Source organism: Gopherus flavomarginatus, chromosome 3 (assembly GCF_025201925.1).
Source record: "Gopherus flavomarginatus isolate rGopFla2 chromosome 3, rGopFla2.mat.asm, whole genome shotgun sequence".
In the NCBI taxonomy this organism is placed as follows: Eukaryota; Metazoa; Chordata; order Testudines; family Testudinidae; genus Gopherus; species Gopherus flavomarginatus.
This window is the reverse complement of record NC_066619.1, coordinates 231,926,994-231,940,935: the sequence shown is the minus strand read 5'-3', so window position 1 is coordinate 231,940,935 and position 13,942 is coordinate 231,926,994. Positions and strand designations below refer to the sequence as shown.

The window sequence follows — 13,942 nt, the reverse complement described above, 5'->3', positions numbered from 1 at the left end:
TCTTTCTGCTCTTCCATTCCTTGAGCAGGCGGGGGAATAGAAAAGCCTTCATTTTCTTCAACTCTAACATTTACTATCCCCAACATTTTTTATTGTGTTACCCTGCCTTTTAGAGTGACTGATTAATTTAGTTTGTGTTATTCTATCTCTAACCTCTATAACCCGCTCTTCTCTCCCAGAGCCAGGGATAGAATTCAGGGTTCTTGATCACCAATATTATGCAGCTGATTAATAAGCAGCTGTGTAACCCATTATGACAATGCATGTCAAGTCTTCCACCAATGAGTGGTCTATGCAGGGGCTAACAGTTATTCTGCATAGGCTGCAGAGATGGGTGGTGGGGTTGGGGGACCATCCAGTCTATGGCCCGACCACTTTTTGACTGGGCCAAACCTGAATGGTGCTGCAACCCTGTGTGCCAGGTCACAAAACAACTTGCTCAGATTTGGAGAGGATGGATGAGATGCCCATGGGCTGGGGGAGGGCAAGGGTGTCAGGCTGCTAAAAGAGGAGGGGCACCTAAGATGGGAAGAGGGGGTCAGGGAAGGGAAATCTGTCCCCCCCACTGTAATGGCATCCTGCAGCCCCTGTTCTGGTAGCTAAACAGAGAGTGGCTAAGTTAGAGATATGAAAGGGCTCCAAACCCTGCTTCCGATCTATGTGGGAGGATGCTATAGTTACATGCAATTCACACGGTGCAAAGATTATTTTAAAACACATTTGTATTTAAAAACTATGATAGTCTGTAAATTATGGTCTGAATCACCAAAATACACATTTTACATGTAGCTCATTTGTTACATGGTTTGCATGTGTAACCCACTGGTCGGTGTGTGTGTGTGTTGTATATCTCCTGCTGTGCCCAATCCACAAAGGATTTGAGCCTGTGATAGCTCTCATCTTGAGATAGTGGCTTTTTAGAACAAGCTGTAAAGGGTCATGCTTTTATCTCTAGGGATCATAAATTCAATCCCTGGTATTTGCCAAGATGGTGGCTCATGCTTGCAGTGTAGCAGGTTGGCATGTTTGAGGATGAGAGGAATGCTTCATGCTGGCCCTGAAGGGGAGAGAAATAGGCAGATCTGCTGGTGTAATGTAGGAGAAAACACCCTGCAGGTCCCCCTGGCTGTATCAAATTTCCAGAGATCTATGAGGCTACAAAATGTTTGGGGAAGTGAGTGATGACAAAGCCTTCTTCACCGAACTTCCCTCTAGCTGACAGGTTATATTGTCACTGCTAAACGTGGAGGGCTGCTCTTGCTGAATTTACTTTCAGTAATTTCTAAATAGGGATAAAATATCATGAACAAAGAAATTACCAACACATGTCAGAGCCTCTCTCATAGAATATCAGGGTTGGAAGGGACCTCAGGAGGTCATCTAGTCCAACCCCCTGCTCAATGCAGGACCAATCCCCAACTAAATCATCCCAGCCAGGGCTTTGTCAAGCCTGACCTTAAAAACTTCTAAAGAAGGAGATTCCACCACCTCCCTAGGTAACCCATTTCAGTGCTTCACTACCCTCCTAGTGAAATTTTTTTCCTAATATGCAACCTAAACCTCACCCACTGCAACTTGAGACCGTTACTCCTTGTTCTGTCATCTGGTACCACTGATAACAGTCTAGATCCATCCTCTTTGGAACCTCCTTTCAGGTAGTTGAAAACAGCTATCAAATCCCCCCTCATTCTTCTTTTCTAGAGACTAAATAATCCCAGTTCCATCAGCTTCTCCTCATAAGTAATGTGCTCCAGCCCCCTAATCATTTTTGTTGCCCTCCACTGGACTCTTTCCAATTTTTCCACATCCTCCTTTTAGTGTTAAACCCAAAACTGGACACAGTACTCCAGATGAGGCCTCACCAATGCCGAATAGAGGGGAATGATCTCATCCCTCAATCTGCTGGCAATGCTCCTACTTATGCAGCCCAAAATGCCGCTAGCCTTCTTGGCAACAAGAGCACACCGTTGACTCATATCCAGCTTCTTGTCCACTGTAACCCGTAGGTCGTTTTCTGAAGAACTGCTACCTAGCCACTCGGTCCCTAGTCTGTAGCAGTGCATGGGATTCTTCTGTCCTAAGTGCAGGACTCTGCACTTGTCCTTGTTGAACTTCATCAGATTTCTTTTGGCCCAATCGTCTAATTTGTCTAGGTCCCTCTGTATTCTATCCCTACCCTCCAGCATATCTACCACTCCTCACAGTCTAGTGTCATCTGCAAACTTGCTGGGAGTGCAATCCACGGCATCCTCCAGATCATTAATGAAGATATTGAACAAAACTGGCCCCAGGACCAACCCTGAGGCACTGTGCTTGATGCCGGGTGCCAGCTAGACATGGGGTCATTGACCACTACCCATTGAGCCCGATGATCTAGCCAGCTTTCTATCCACCTGATAGTCCATTCATCCAGCCCATACTTCTTTAACTTGCTGTCAAGAATACTGTGTGAGAGCGTATCAAAAGCTTTGCTAAAGTCAAGGAATAACATGTCCACTGCTTTCCCCTCATCCACAGAGCCAATTATCTCATCATAGAAGGCAATTAGGTTAGTTAGGCATGACTTGCCCTTGGTGAATCCATGCTGACTGTTCCTGATCACTCATCTCCTCTAAGTGCTTCAAAACTGATTCCTTGAGGACCTGCTCCATGATTTTTCCAGGGACTGAGATGAGGCTGACTGGCCTATAGTTTCCTGGATCCTCCTTATTCCCTTTTTTGAAGATTGGCACTACATTAGCCTTTTTTTCCAGTCATCCAGGACCTTCCCTGATTGCAATGAGTTTTCAAAGATAATGGCCAATGGCTCTGCAATCACATCTTCAAGAGTGCTAACACATGAGCAACTTCAGCAGGCAGTTTCTCCCTCTGATTCCTGGACAGTGTAGCTCCTCTTGTCCCTGGCTTTAGGGAGCTATCCACTGAGGTACACAAGATATGTTAAAAAATGCTAGGAATTTAGCACAAAAACTACATTTAGTGGCAGTTAAAATTGTGTCAGGAATAGAACTGTATGAATAACTGATCTTTTGGTTTGGTGGCTAACCTGAAAAATTGGGGAAAAAAATCAGTTTGACTGAACAAAAGTTTAGGGTTTTATTTTGTTTTTCAGAGTTTTTATCTTAAATTTTTTAAATATAATTGAAGTAAAATTCAAAATGAAAAGTCATTTTGAATTGAAATGTTGAAATGCTTTGTTTAGAAAATGTTATAATGAAACATTTTGATTTTTAAATTTTTTTCCAGATGAAACAATTTGCTGAATTTGACATAAATTCACAAAATGTTTCAGTCAAACTGAATCTGCATTTTTTCAGTGAAAAAAAGTTTTATCTGAAAAATTCCACCCCGGCATTCAAAACCTGGGGGGAAAAAATGGAAAGTGGTAGTTAAGGAAAGACTCTCTTCTCTATAATTAATTTACTGTGGGAATTTTAGAAATTTTAATGTAACAGCTTCTAATCAGACAGAAGCCAATTTTGGAACACACCTTTTCTGCCATTTTAATAAGAAGAACTGTTGTATCTGATTTTTTTTAACATCGCTTTTGATAGTATTTCTTGGTTCTAATCAGGCCTTCATTTCTTTTACATTCTACCCTGTTAATAATTAGAACTAAATATTTTGTTCCTACTTTAATGCAATAGTCCCAAGCACAGTGCCCATGCTCACTAGAAGCAGTAAGCGGGAAGCCCCTTGCCACAGTATCTGGTGTCCTCTCTTAATCCTTTACTTCACTGTCTTTTGTGCCCACTTTATTCCTGGTGTAACTATATTGTTGTTTCATTGGAGTTACACTAGGGATAAGTTTGGCACATTATCTCTTGTGCTGGGCCCAAATTGCTAAGTCTGGCTCTGGATCTTATTTTTCCTCAATATGAGGTTGTTCACAGTTGGTCTGTTATAGACAGAGGCTGTAGTCACAATGTTCAGACTGGATCTGAGTTCCAATGTTCAGGGATTTTCTGATGCTGTTGCTCCAGTTTGGGTTCATCTCTAGTTATGACATATGACTTTTGATTTAGCCTCAGTGTTGAATTCTGATGTATAACCAGCATGAAATACAGTAAGCAAGAGGAATCCCAAGATAAGAGGAGATTATACATCTACATACTCCAAGGGTAGGGGCAGTGAGAGACTCCTCTTTTTAGCCCAACTGGTAGTGTTGCTGTCTATAGACTAGAGATGGGTCTGAGGTGTAAAATTCAGATTTGGATCTTAACTGTACTCAGGAATTTTGGGTTCAGGGTTTTGGTTCATGCCATCTCTGCCCTACACCATGAGTCCTGGTTTGCCTCTGCTAAGGAGGTGTGTATGTTTGCACCAAGTCCTGCTGTAAATGTTGTAGTGCCAGTGCATTAATTGGCTAAATGTTCTTAGAGGCCCCAGTTCAGAAGAACAACCCTATTCAGGAAAGCACAGAATCACATGCTGAACTTTAAGTACATAGATAAGTGTGTTCCTGAATCAGGTACTAAGTGACTGGCAAGATGTCAACAGATGCAACTTTTCTGGGAATTCTAGAAGAAAAAGAACCAATATTTAGATTAGTGTTACATCATGAGTTCCACTCTGTGACCTCTCTCTCTGCAGCTTTTCATCTTCTGTCTATATTGGTAATACATTTGAGTTTATCTCTGCAAGTAGTCACAGGACACTGTGAGGTACATTTTAAAGCAGTGCAGAGGGCATTATACAACTCTCATGAATCTACTTGGTAACCGTATGCAAAATGTCTTCTCTGTTTCTGTTTCACAAACCTTCTAAAACCATACATTCTGTGAAGCCTTTTTTTTTTTACTTGAATGACCGTATTCTGCTCTGTTCAGCTCTTCATTGTACTGTATTGCTTTTACCATTAGGCAAAAGTTCTTAGGTACAAGAATCTGTTAATTGCTGAGCAGGTCACTTACTGTACAGTGCTAGCCTATGTATGCTATATGTTGCTATATAAATAATAGTAATTAGAAACTTTTATAAAATTATGCTGCAGTATTCTACAGTGATGATGTAAAACGGTATTTCTTCCAGTAGTGTTATTACAGTGCTGAGAGCCATAATTGTACAATACTGCAACATTTTTAAAATAAAGACTGAGATAGTTAAACTCTAGGACATTGCTTCCAAAATGCACCTCAGAAATATTGCCACATTTTCAAACATATATTTCATATACTGCATCTGCAGAATATATGCACACACTTGCAGCAAATAAAAGTACATGGAACACATACATGTGCAAAAATTATAGTTACATGCAAATGGTTCACTCACAATTCATTTTGCATGTGCCTATTTTGTAGGTGCAACTTAAAGCACATATACTATGTTTGAAAACTTGGCCCATAATATCTTGTATACCTCTACCTAATATTTACTGCTGTTTATAGTTACCATGAAGTTCTGTGATTTAGTGTATTTACAATAGAAAGACAAGGTGGGTGAGGTAATACTGTACCTTTTATTGGACCAATTTCTGTTGGTGACAGAGACAAGCTTTCAAGCTTACACAGAGCTCTTCTTCAGGTCAGCATAAAGCTCTGTGTAAGAGTGAAAGTTTTTTTTCTCTCACCAACAGAAGTTGGCCCAATAAAAGATATTGCCTCACCCACCTTGTGTCTCTAATATCCTGCGACCAACATGGCTACAACAATCTACTGCATACAACAATGTGCCTATAATAGGCAGAGATGTCTCCAAATCTGTATCCTGGCTAGTAACACAAGCTGAATTTTCCCTTCACAGTAGCAACCAGTTAATTTTGTTTCCCATCATCAGGTCTTGAAAAGGTGTACTTTGTGTTAATATCTTATAGTATTGCCTTATCTGTGCCCGCACTGTATTTATGTAACATTGTGTCAAGCAATGCCCCCCCACCATATCATCCTTCTCTCCCCTTACCTCCACCCTGAAAAAAGAGAGGAAAAAGTATTTCTAGGAGATTGAGATTTAGTTTGATAGCAAGTACACAGCCTACAGGCAGTTCTCCCTACAATAGCTTTTCAAGACCTTTTAAAGTGTTATGAATCTGAACCTATGTTTACAGAAAGATAAACCCCATAATTATTTAATGAATATCCTGCTGGTTCAGAAAGGTATAGTCTACTGGTATGAATAGCATTCTTCATGTAGGCAACACAGTGTCTCTTCCTTTAGTGAACCTGTAATATTAGTTCTTTATCACCTGGTGGAACTTAAAATCTGAAAAACATTCATTCTTCTATAGGTGAAAGCTCAGGGAGCAACTGAACTTTGAAAGAGATGTATTCACTCTGTAGTTGTTTGGTTAATAAACTAGACACTGAAATTAAATACAAACATATTCAATCCCATACAGTCTTCTCATTACAGGGCTCCGTAATTTGATGGAGGTATGTTTTACTGGAGCTCCACTTGGTCATATCTTATTAAATGCAATTATAATACTTATATTGTATTGAAGATTTAATAGTCAAACTGGATAATGCATTTTATTGCATATTTTAGCAAATGCATCTAAATAATGTTAAAACATAAGAAATTTCATTGTAAAGAGGACAGAGAAAAAATGAGTGGAGCTGAGCTATGCATTTCTGTCTTCCTAAATTTATTGGTTATGTAAATCCGCTGTGTTGTACTTTTTGTTTCAGTAACATTTGACAAAGCCATGGCTACAGATGAAAGGGACACTAAACAGAATGTTCAGGCTGAGGTACTGAGTACTAATGCTTCAGGTACTGTAAAAATAAATTGGTGCTTTTGATTGCACTTAAAGAGACAGAATCCATTTTCTTTTTCATTTTGTTTACGTATGAAGCTTCTTTATTTCTCATGAACTGGGAAAAAGAAACGTAAAGCGGCCTATATAATCTGTGCTCTTGCTGTGACTAAAAGATTGTAGTTGTGACCAGCCTTCCAGGTTTTATTTATCACAGACTGATCTTCTGACATGTTCCATTTTAAATAAAAGTGATATATCATAGTTTGGGCTAGCAAGTTCTTAGTGATTGTAAACCACTGGTTTTTTTTTTTCAAAACAGCTTTCTTATTTTAATGGGCCAAATCATATAGCCCTTTCTCAGGCAAAACTCAGAGGACTTTTTCTTGGCATAATTTCTTTCCACTATACTTAGTTATGTGCTCCTGAGCAGCTGTAAACTATTTCTCTTCAATCTTGGTGTTTGCATGTTTCAAATACTGTACTTGTATCCTTTCTTAATTACCATTTGGCCAAGCTACACACATTTTCATTCTTCATATCTGTCTGTCTAATATAGTTGGTTATATGGCCCTGTTACCATAGTACATGAGCAACTATGTTTCCTCACAAGGCACTTCCCCAAGCCTCTTAATACATTTTTGCCCTTTCTCTAGTTTATTAACAGATGTAACACATGCTTGCTAAATATTATTTGCACTAAATTTTACAAGGTTTTCTATCTTGTATTATTAACTAGACAATGTAGTTACCAAATTCTTAACTGTTAGAAAGAATGTTTAGCATAACAGATGTGCATCAAATGCTCGGTTGCAGAAAAATGATCCCCTATTACGAGAGATGGGCTTGAACCTGTATGACAAATGCTAATCTAGGATTGGATCAGAGTTTGCAGCTTGAACCACTCTCTGTGATGAGCCAAGCTGGATCACTATGGACTTCGGGAATGTTTGAAATCTGATCCAAATTTCCAACATCCACATTTGGAAAAGTTTATAATTTGATTCAGCAAAACATAGAGTTTAACAGTTTGGTATGGCACTGCTCAGGCCTATCTCTACTAATCATAAAGATTAATTTCATTTCTGACTCATGAGCTGTGCCTTTCTGGGTACACACCTTGTTCAAAACTTGTGTCTTTGTGTTGCTAGTACACTCCCTTTTACCCCTCTAAGGATACATCTGTGCTTTGAGCTGGAGATGTAATTTCCAGCTTGAGTAGACATAGGCGCCGACTTCCCCTCTGCCCGGTGGGTGCTCGAACCCCGCCCTTACCCCTGCCCCGCCTTTTCCTGCCCCTGCCCACCCCCATTCCAGCCCTTCCCCAAAATCCCCACCTTTTCCTACCCCTGCCCTGCCCCCATTCCACCCCGTTCCCCCAAGTCCTTGCCTCTCTGTCTCCTCTCCTGAGCATGCCGCATCCCCACTCCTCCACCTCCCAAAGTCCTAAGCACTGCCAAACAGCTGTTAGGCAGTGGGCAGGAAGTGCTGGGAGGGAGGAGGAGGAGCAAGGATGTGGTGAGCTCTAGGGGCAGAAGGAGGTAAGGAGGGGGGTGCTTGATGGCAATTGGGTGCAGAGCACCTGCTAATTTTTCTCTGTGGGTGCTCCAGCCCCAGAGCACCCATGGAGTTGGCGCTTTTTGCGAGTAGATATGAGTGCTAGCTTTGACAGAGTTTGCGTGCTAAAAATAGAAGTGTAGTGATAGCAGCATGAGTATCAGGATGGAATATCTGCCCAAATAAGTACCTGAGATTGCAGGCAGGATTGTACTTGGGGAGTCTAGCCCATCCCGACACTCATGCCATGGCAGCTTCACTTCTATATTTAGTGTGCCAGCTCGATCAAAACTAGTGTGCCTGCTGGAGCTGGAAATTTTGCCTCCAGCTTGAAGTGTAGGCATAGCTTAAGCTTCCTTTCAGAACATTTGTCTGTGAATACTGGGCAATCCTGGCTGCTTTTCCTAACTCTATTTCAGCTTCAGGTAAGTATTTTGGAAAAATCATGTTGCCTTCATAATGCCTGTACAAGGTTGGTAACCAACAATATGGTAAAGGACAGAGGGCGAAACTTGCACAAATAAAAGAGAAACCAGATTTATAAATGCAAAACGTAAAACATTTTCTAAACCTGCAGATAGATCCAGTGGCTCTCAAACTTTTGTACTGGTAACCCCTTTCACATAAAAGCAGCAAAGAATCCTATGGCACCTTATAGACTAACAGACGTTTTGGAGCATGAGCTTTTGTGGGTGAATACCCACTTCGTCAGATGCATGTGACACAGATGTGACACATGCATCTGACGAAGTGGGTATTCACCCACGAAAGCTCATGCTCCAAAACGTCTGTTAGTCTATAAGGTGCCACAGGATTCTTAGTCTGGATCAGTAAAAGCAGCAAACACGGCTACCCCTCTGATACTTGACCCCTTTCACATAGCAAGCCTCTGAGTGCGACCGCCCCCTCTTACAAATTAAAAACACTTTTTATTTATATAACACCATTATAAATGCTGGAGGCAAAGCGGGGTTTGGGGCGGAGGTTGACAGCTTGCGACCCCCCATGTAATAACCTCTCAGGCCCCTGAGGTGTCCCGACCCCTAGTTTGAGAACCCCTGATCTAATCTATATAACAGCACTAGTGCTGTATACAAGCTGCAGATAACTCTCTTTTGTAGCTTGTGAACGGTAGTATTTTTCATTCGCTTGGTTTCCATAGATATTACTAGTCCCATGCAGACTTGCACCTTTGAAACTCTGTGTCAGGCCCCTCAATTTTCTCTACTCGCTTCCTTGTGTTCTCTTTCCTTCCCTTTCTGTTCTGCCCTCAATCAGCTCTTCATCCTTCATCAGTTCTCCTTAAATGTACTTAACATTTTACCTTTTTTGTTCTTAACTCCCAGCACTTTTCTCCTCCTCCAGCATCTGAATGATCCTCCCAATTAGAACCATTACCATAAGGCTGTGGCACTGAATTGCAGCCCTCTTTTGCATGTCTTAGTCATTCAGTTGTGAGCTAACGTTGTTTCTGCACCTTGCTTAATAGAGAAGTGGCCACAGATATATGGAAGGCCAGAGGATTGGAAGAGCAAATCTGCCTGGTGATAGAAAGCACTTTGTGCTTTCAGCACTGCAACACAATAAATGCCAAGAAACAAGTTATCCGCTGTCCCAAAAGAAACAGGATAAAACCTGTATTCAAACCAGGATAAAACCATGGAACTTTCCATGACCCAGGGGCTGTGAATTAAAATAGGGATGTCTGGTTTTTGTACTTGGGGAAATATGCAAGGTCATCCTTGCTGTAGTTTCTCTTAAATTCTGTTTGACTACAGAGCCAGTGGAAGGCTAGAAGGGGCCAATTAACTGTGGTATTTTTATTCACCAAAGAATTAGAAATGGTTCTGTCTCTTTAAACTTGTGAACAGTGTGGTATTTTGTGCTGTGATTATTACTGCAGTATATGAACATGAAATTGTTCAAGTGAAGAGAATAACTTCATGGTATACCGAGGTGTGATGTGGCCTCATTCTGTTCAATTCCTTTTTCTTTCCGCAGGGCTGTCTCAGCTTTGCACTTTCAATGATGGCAATGGTTAGATTGCTATTACTTTGATTTAAAAAATTTAGAATTGAAAAAAGTGTTAAAGTCATGGCAATGTAAGTTGGTGAATGGAACCTATCTGGTGGAAATTTAGCTGAGATGAACAATAATGGACTAGGGTGTCTGTGGTTTAATGAAATAAGAAAGGATAGGTGCCCAGGTCTTATTTGCATAAAATGACCATAATAAGAAGTAGATTGGTGGTGAATTACAAGAATGATCATTAAAAGAAGAGACTGTTCTCTCCACTGGCCAGCGTAGGGGCACACCTTCAAAGATCACTTTGTGTGTGTGTGTCTCTTTGTGTGAATTTAATTTGTTGGAAAGGTGTTGGACTGACAGCCCTGGCAAATGAAGACTTCTGTTTACCCTCAGAACAGGTATAACAGACAGCAGCAGTGCAAGTTTTTCCACTTTGTCTTACCCACAGCCCTAATCCTTGGGAGGAACAAATCTGGGGGTGAGAGAAAGCGTAGTTTATTCTCTATGCCCATTCAGTTCTGAGCCTCTGAAATGCCAAGGAGGATGCCATTTAGTTCCATGTATGACTCGTTTTTGTGATGTCAACACCTACCCACTAGGAACTGGACCAAGAACACCAAATTTCTTTCACATAGGTGACTGAACAGGCATAGGATGGTGTAACTCCTGGTCACTACCAATAAGCGCGGGATTCAAACCAGTGGCCTAGAAGTTGATGTCTTTATATCCCATTGCTAATCCCTTATACAATCCCTTGGATCACCCATTTCCTTACATTTTCTTACATTTACCTGATTAGTTTGCTATGTGTGCACATCTCAACTGGTAAATATTAAATATTAAAGGAGAGGAGAGACAGAATTATGCTGTTTGAGGAAGTGTAAATCCTTTTGTGTTGCCTCATTGCCATTCCCATATGCCACACCCTGTTTAAACAACATGTCCTGTCTTTTGCATCAGTAGTACCTGACCTGGCACTTCCTGACTTCTAACAGAGTAATTTAGTCTGGTTTACAGCAGCTCTGTTTTTGATTTGATTTGTTTTAATGACTTAAATATTTTCTATTGACTGTATATAGGTTGTGGCATCTATCTGAATCGGTGAGCTGTTTGCTTTTTCTTTTTTTTTTTAAGTAATAGGCAAGTTTGCTGACCAGTCATGTTTCCTGAGTTCAAGGTTTAATGATCATGTCAAATCAAATTGCATTACCAGAGTTCAGTGCCTTACACCTAAGGTAATGCACATTGAACAGAACCTCCCCTCCCCATGTGGTCTGTTTTGTTATGATGAAGCAAAAATTAAAGATCTATGTCTAGAATTAGCTAGAATTATATCTCACTCTTAATGGTCCGAGTGACTTCACCTCACCTTACCTTGTATCCAAAATAAGACAAGATGAAAATGTGAGATGAGCCATGCTGTCGAGAGCACAAATTTCAGGATGTTATCAATATTATTAATACAGCTAATGGAGCTTCTTAAGGGTGAATTTACTGTTACGTTAGGGTATTTCTGACTGCTGCTTCCTCTGGAACCAGGTCTGAATGTAGTGCTATTATCTGCATTCCTGATTTTTAGAAACTTATCTCAGGGTTTCCCAACTAAGGCTCCAGTGCACATGCTTAACCGTGTTACCATGAGCAGTCCCATCAAAAGCCCACCCTGAATACATTTTCGCCCTGAAACCTTGAAGATCCCCAGGGCTCCCATGGTTCTGCAGGAGTCTCCACATCTACATTGACCTCTAGCAGTGTCCTTTGTCCAGTTCCTGGCAGCATGTTCCATTGGCAACAGTCTACTCATGGCTGCCCATTGGGTGTGAGGCGGGGACATGCACAAGCTGTGGCTGGGGAGGACGCATAGAGCTCTGTCCGGATTAATTTTTCCAGGAAATCTCTGCAGGGCTGGGAAGATGGGGTTCTCCTTCCCATTTTAGCCTCCCTAGTCCTGACCCTAAACTGCACAGTCTCTATCTGCTTCCTTCAGCATTAACCACAGACCCATAAACTACCTTTTGAAGACAGGGAAACAGTGTTGTGAGAGTGGTTAAACCTAACCATGTAATTGCACAGGAAGGGAAAAATCTGTGTGGTGCATTTCCTCTGCACATGGATCTAGTGGTTGGCATGGGCTGGGGTGCTCCACATCCAGTATCCTTCCAGACCATATTCAGGGACTGTTTCAGGAGAGCTCAGTAATACATTTTCTGTAGCTCTGAATGTTTCAGGTAACATGTCAATGTGGCTTAGCCAGTAGAGCTTTGGCAGCTGTTCAAGATATAGATATTTGTGTATATAAGATATAATATGAATGCACTACTCATACACTCTCTCTCACTCACTCACACACACACACAATTCCTCATTGAATTCTTACAAAAATAGTTCTGTTTTTATCTACAAACTTGATAGCAGGTTTTGATATCAGTCAGTTCCCACTTACATGGGCAGCAGGTATCGCAGGCCAGGGGAGGCTGAGCCTCCCCAAACAGCCAGGCATAACCCTGCCCACACTCTTCTCCGAAGCCCCCTCCTGCTTCCCTCATGGCCCCAGCCCAAGCAGGCTGCTTCTCTTCCCCTAAGTGGGCAGCGGCTAGGGTGGACTGGCCTGAGACCTGGGGCGGCTGGGGCCCCCGGCGCTCTCGGGCTGGGGGCTCTGGGACCATACCACCTGGTGCTCCGGGGCTGGGGGTGCTGGGGCAGGGCACCCCAGGATTGGGGTGGGGGGCGGGGTATGGTGGCCACAGTGGGGGCTTGGGGATCTGTAGGGGGAGGGAGGGCGGATGGTAGGCTGGAGGGGGGCAGGTCCTCAGGCAGAAGGGGCAGGGGCAGGTGGGGGAGCTAGAGCTAGCCTCCCCAAACGGACAGTTCACATGTTGCCCATGCCCACTTACTCTCCGATCAGCTGTTAAAACTCAGAAAACAGGACCTAACTCTCTGTTAGGTTTAAATTTCTTTCTCTTTTTTCTCTGCTTGTTTTTATTGTTCTTTGTAAAACTACACCACCACCCCTGTTCCAAATTGAGACTCAGTTTTCAAAAACTGAAGCTACTTAGAAATCAGTTTTTTAATTAATCATTACCCAAATTTGTCTCTAGTTATGAACTCTTAAGATCTGCAACCTTTTTGATGTCTGAATCAGCTCAAAGTAAATTACCGTAGATTTCAACCAACTACCAATATTTGAACAATGGAAACTTTTCAAACATGCTGCCTTCATTTTTACATAAAAGACTATTCAGCTTTTGCAGCTCGTCATTCAATACTTTAAAAGATGTCTTGTATACTTATAAATTTCATTTAAACAGGACAAAAACATGATGCCTATTTAGGTTAGTGGAAGTACTTGTGGTGCACTGAACCCAATCACATTTTCCCTGAAATGTTTCGTCTTGGCCCTGATTTTACCACAGCTTTTGAAGTCAATTGGAATTGCTTGTGTTGGCGGTCAGGGAGGAGGAGGATAATCCAGACCCTTTTAATGTTTGGTCCATTATGTCAATGGAAAAACTGCCATTATTTTCAACTGCTCCAAATTTTGACCACATCAGCTTTTATAGCCTCCGCTTTCTTTATAATCTACTATCAATTAAGCTGTTCATCAATAAAAGGAGATTTTGGATTCCACAGTTTTTTCTAGGGTAGTAAATTGACGTCTGT

The 13,942-nt window shown here is 41.6% G+C and overlaps 1 protein-coding gene across 6 annotated transcripts in view; it reads left to right on the top strand.

Annotated features, from left to right (window-relative positions):
* Positions 1–13,942, top strand: part of CRACD (capping protein inhibiting regulator of actin dynamics) — a 226,454-nt gene that overhangs the window by 108,486 nt on the left and 104,026 nt on the right. For 4 of the 6 annotated variants that reach the window (XM_050947335.1, XM_050947333.1, XM_050947330.1 and 1 more), the window contains one exon: positions 6,630–6,713. The exons of the other annotated variants lie outside the window; for them this stretch is intronic. In XM_050947335.1, coding sequence (XP_050803292.1) covers positions 6,647–6,713 — 67 coding nt within the window. In that variant the 5' untranslated portion in view covers positions 6,630–6,646. The remainder of the gene's footprint in view (positions 1–6,629; positions 6,714–13,942) is intronic. 6 annotated transcript variants of the gene reach the window in all.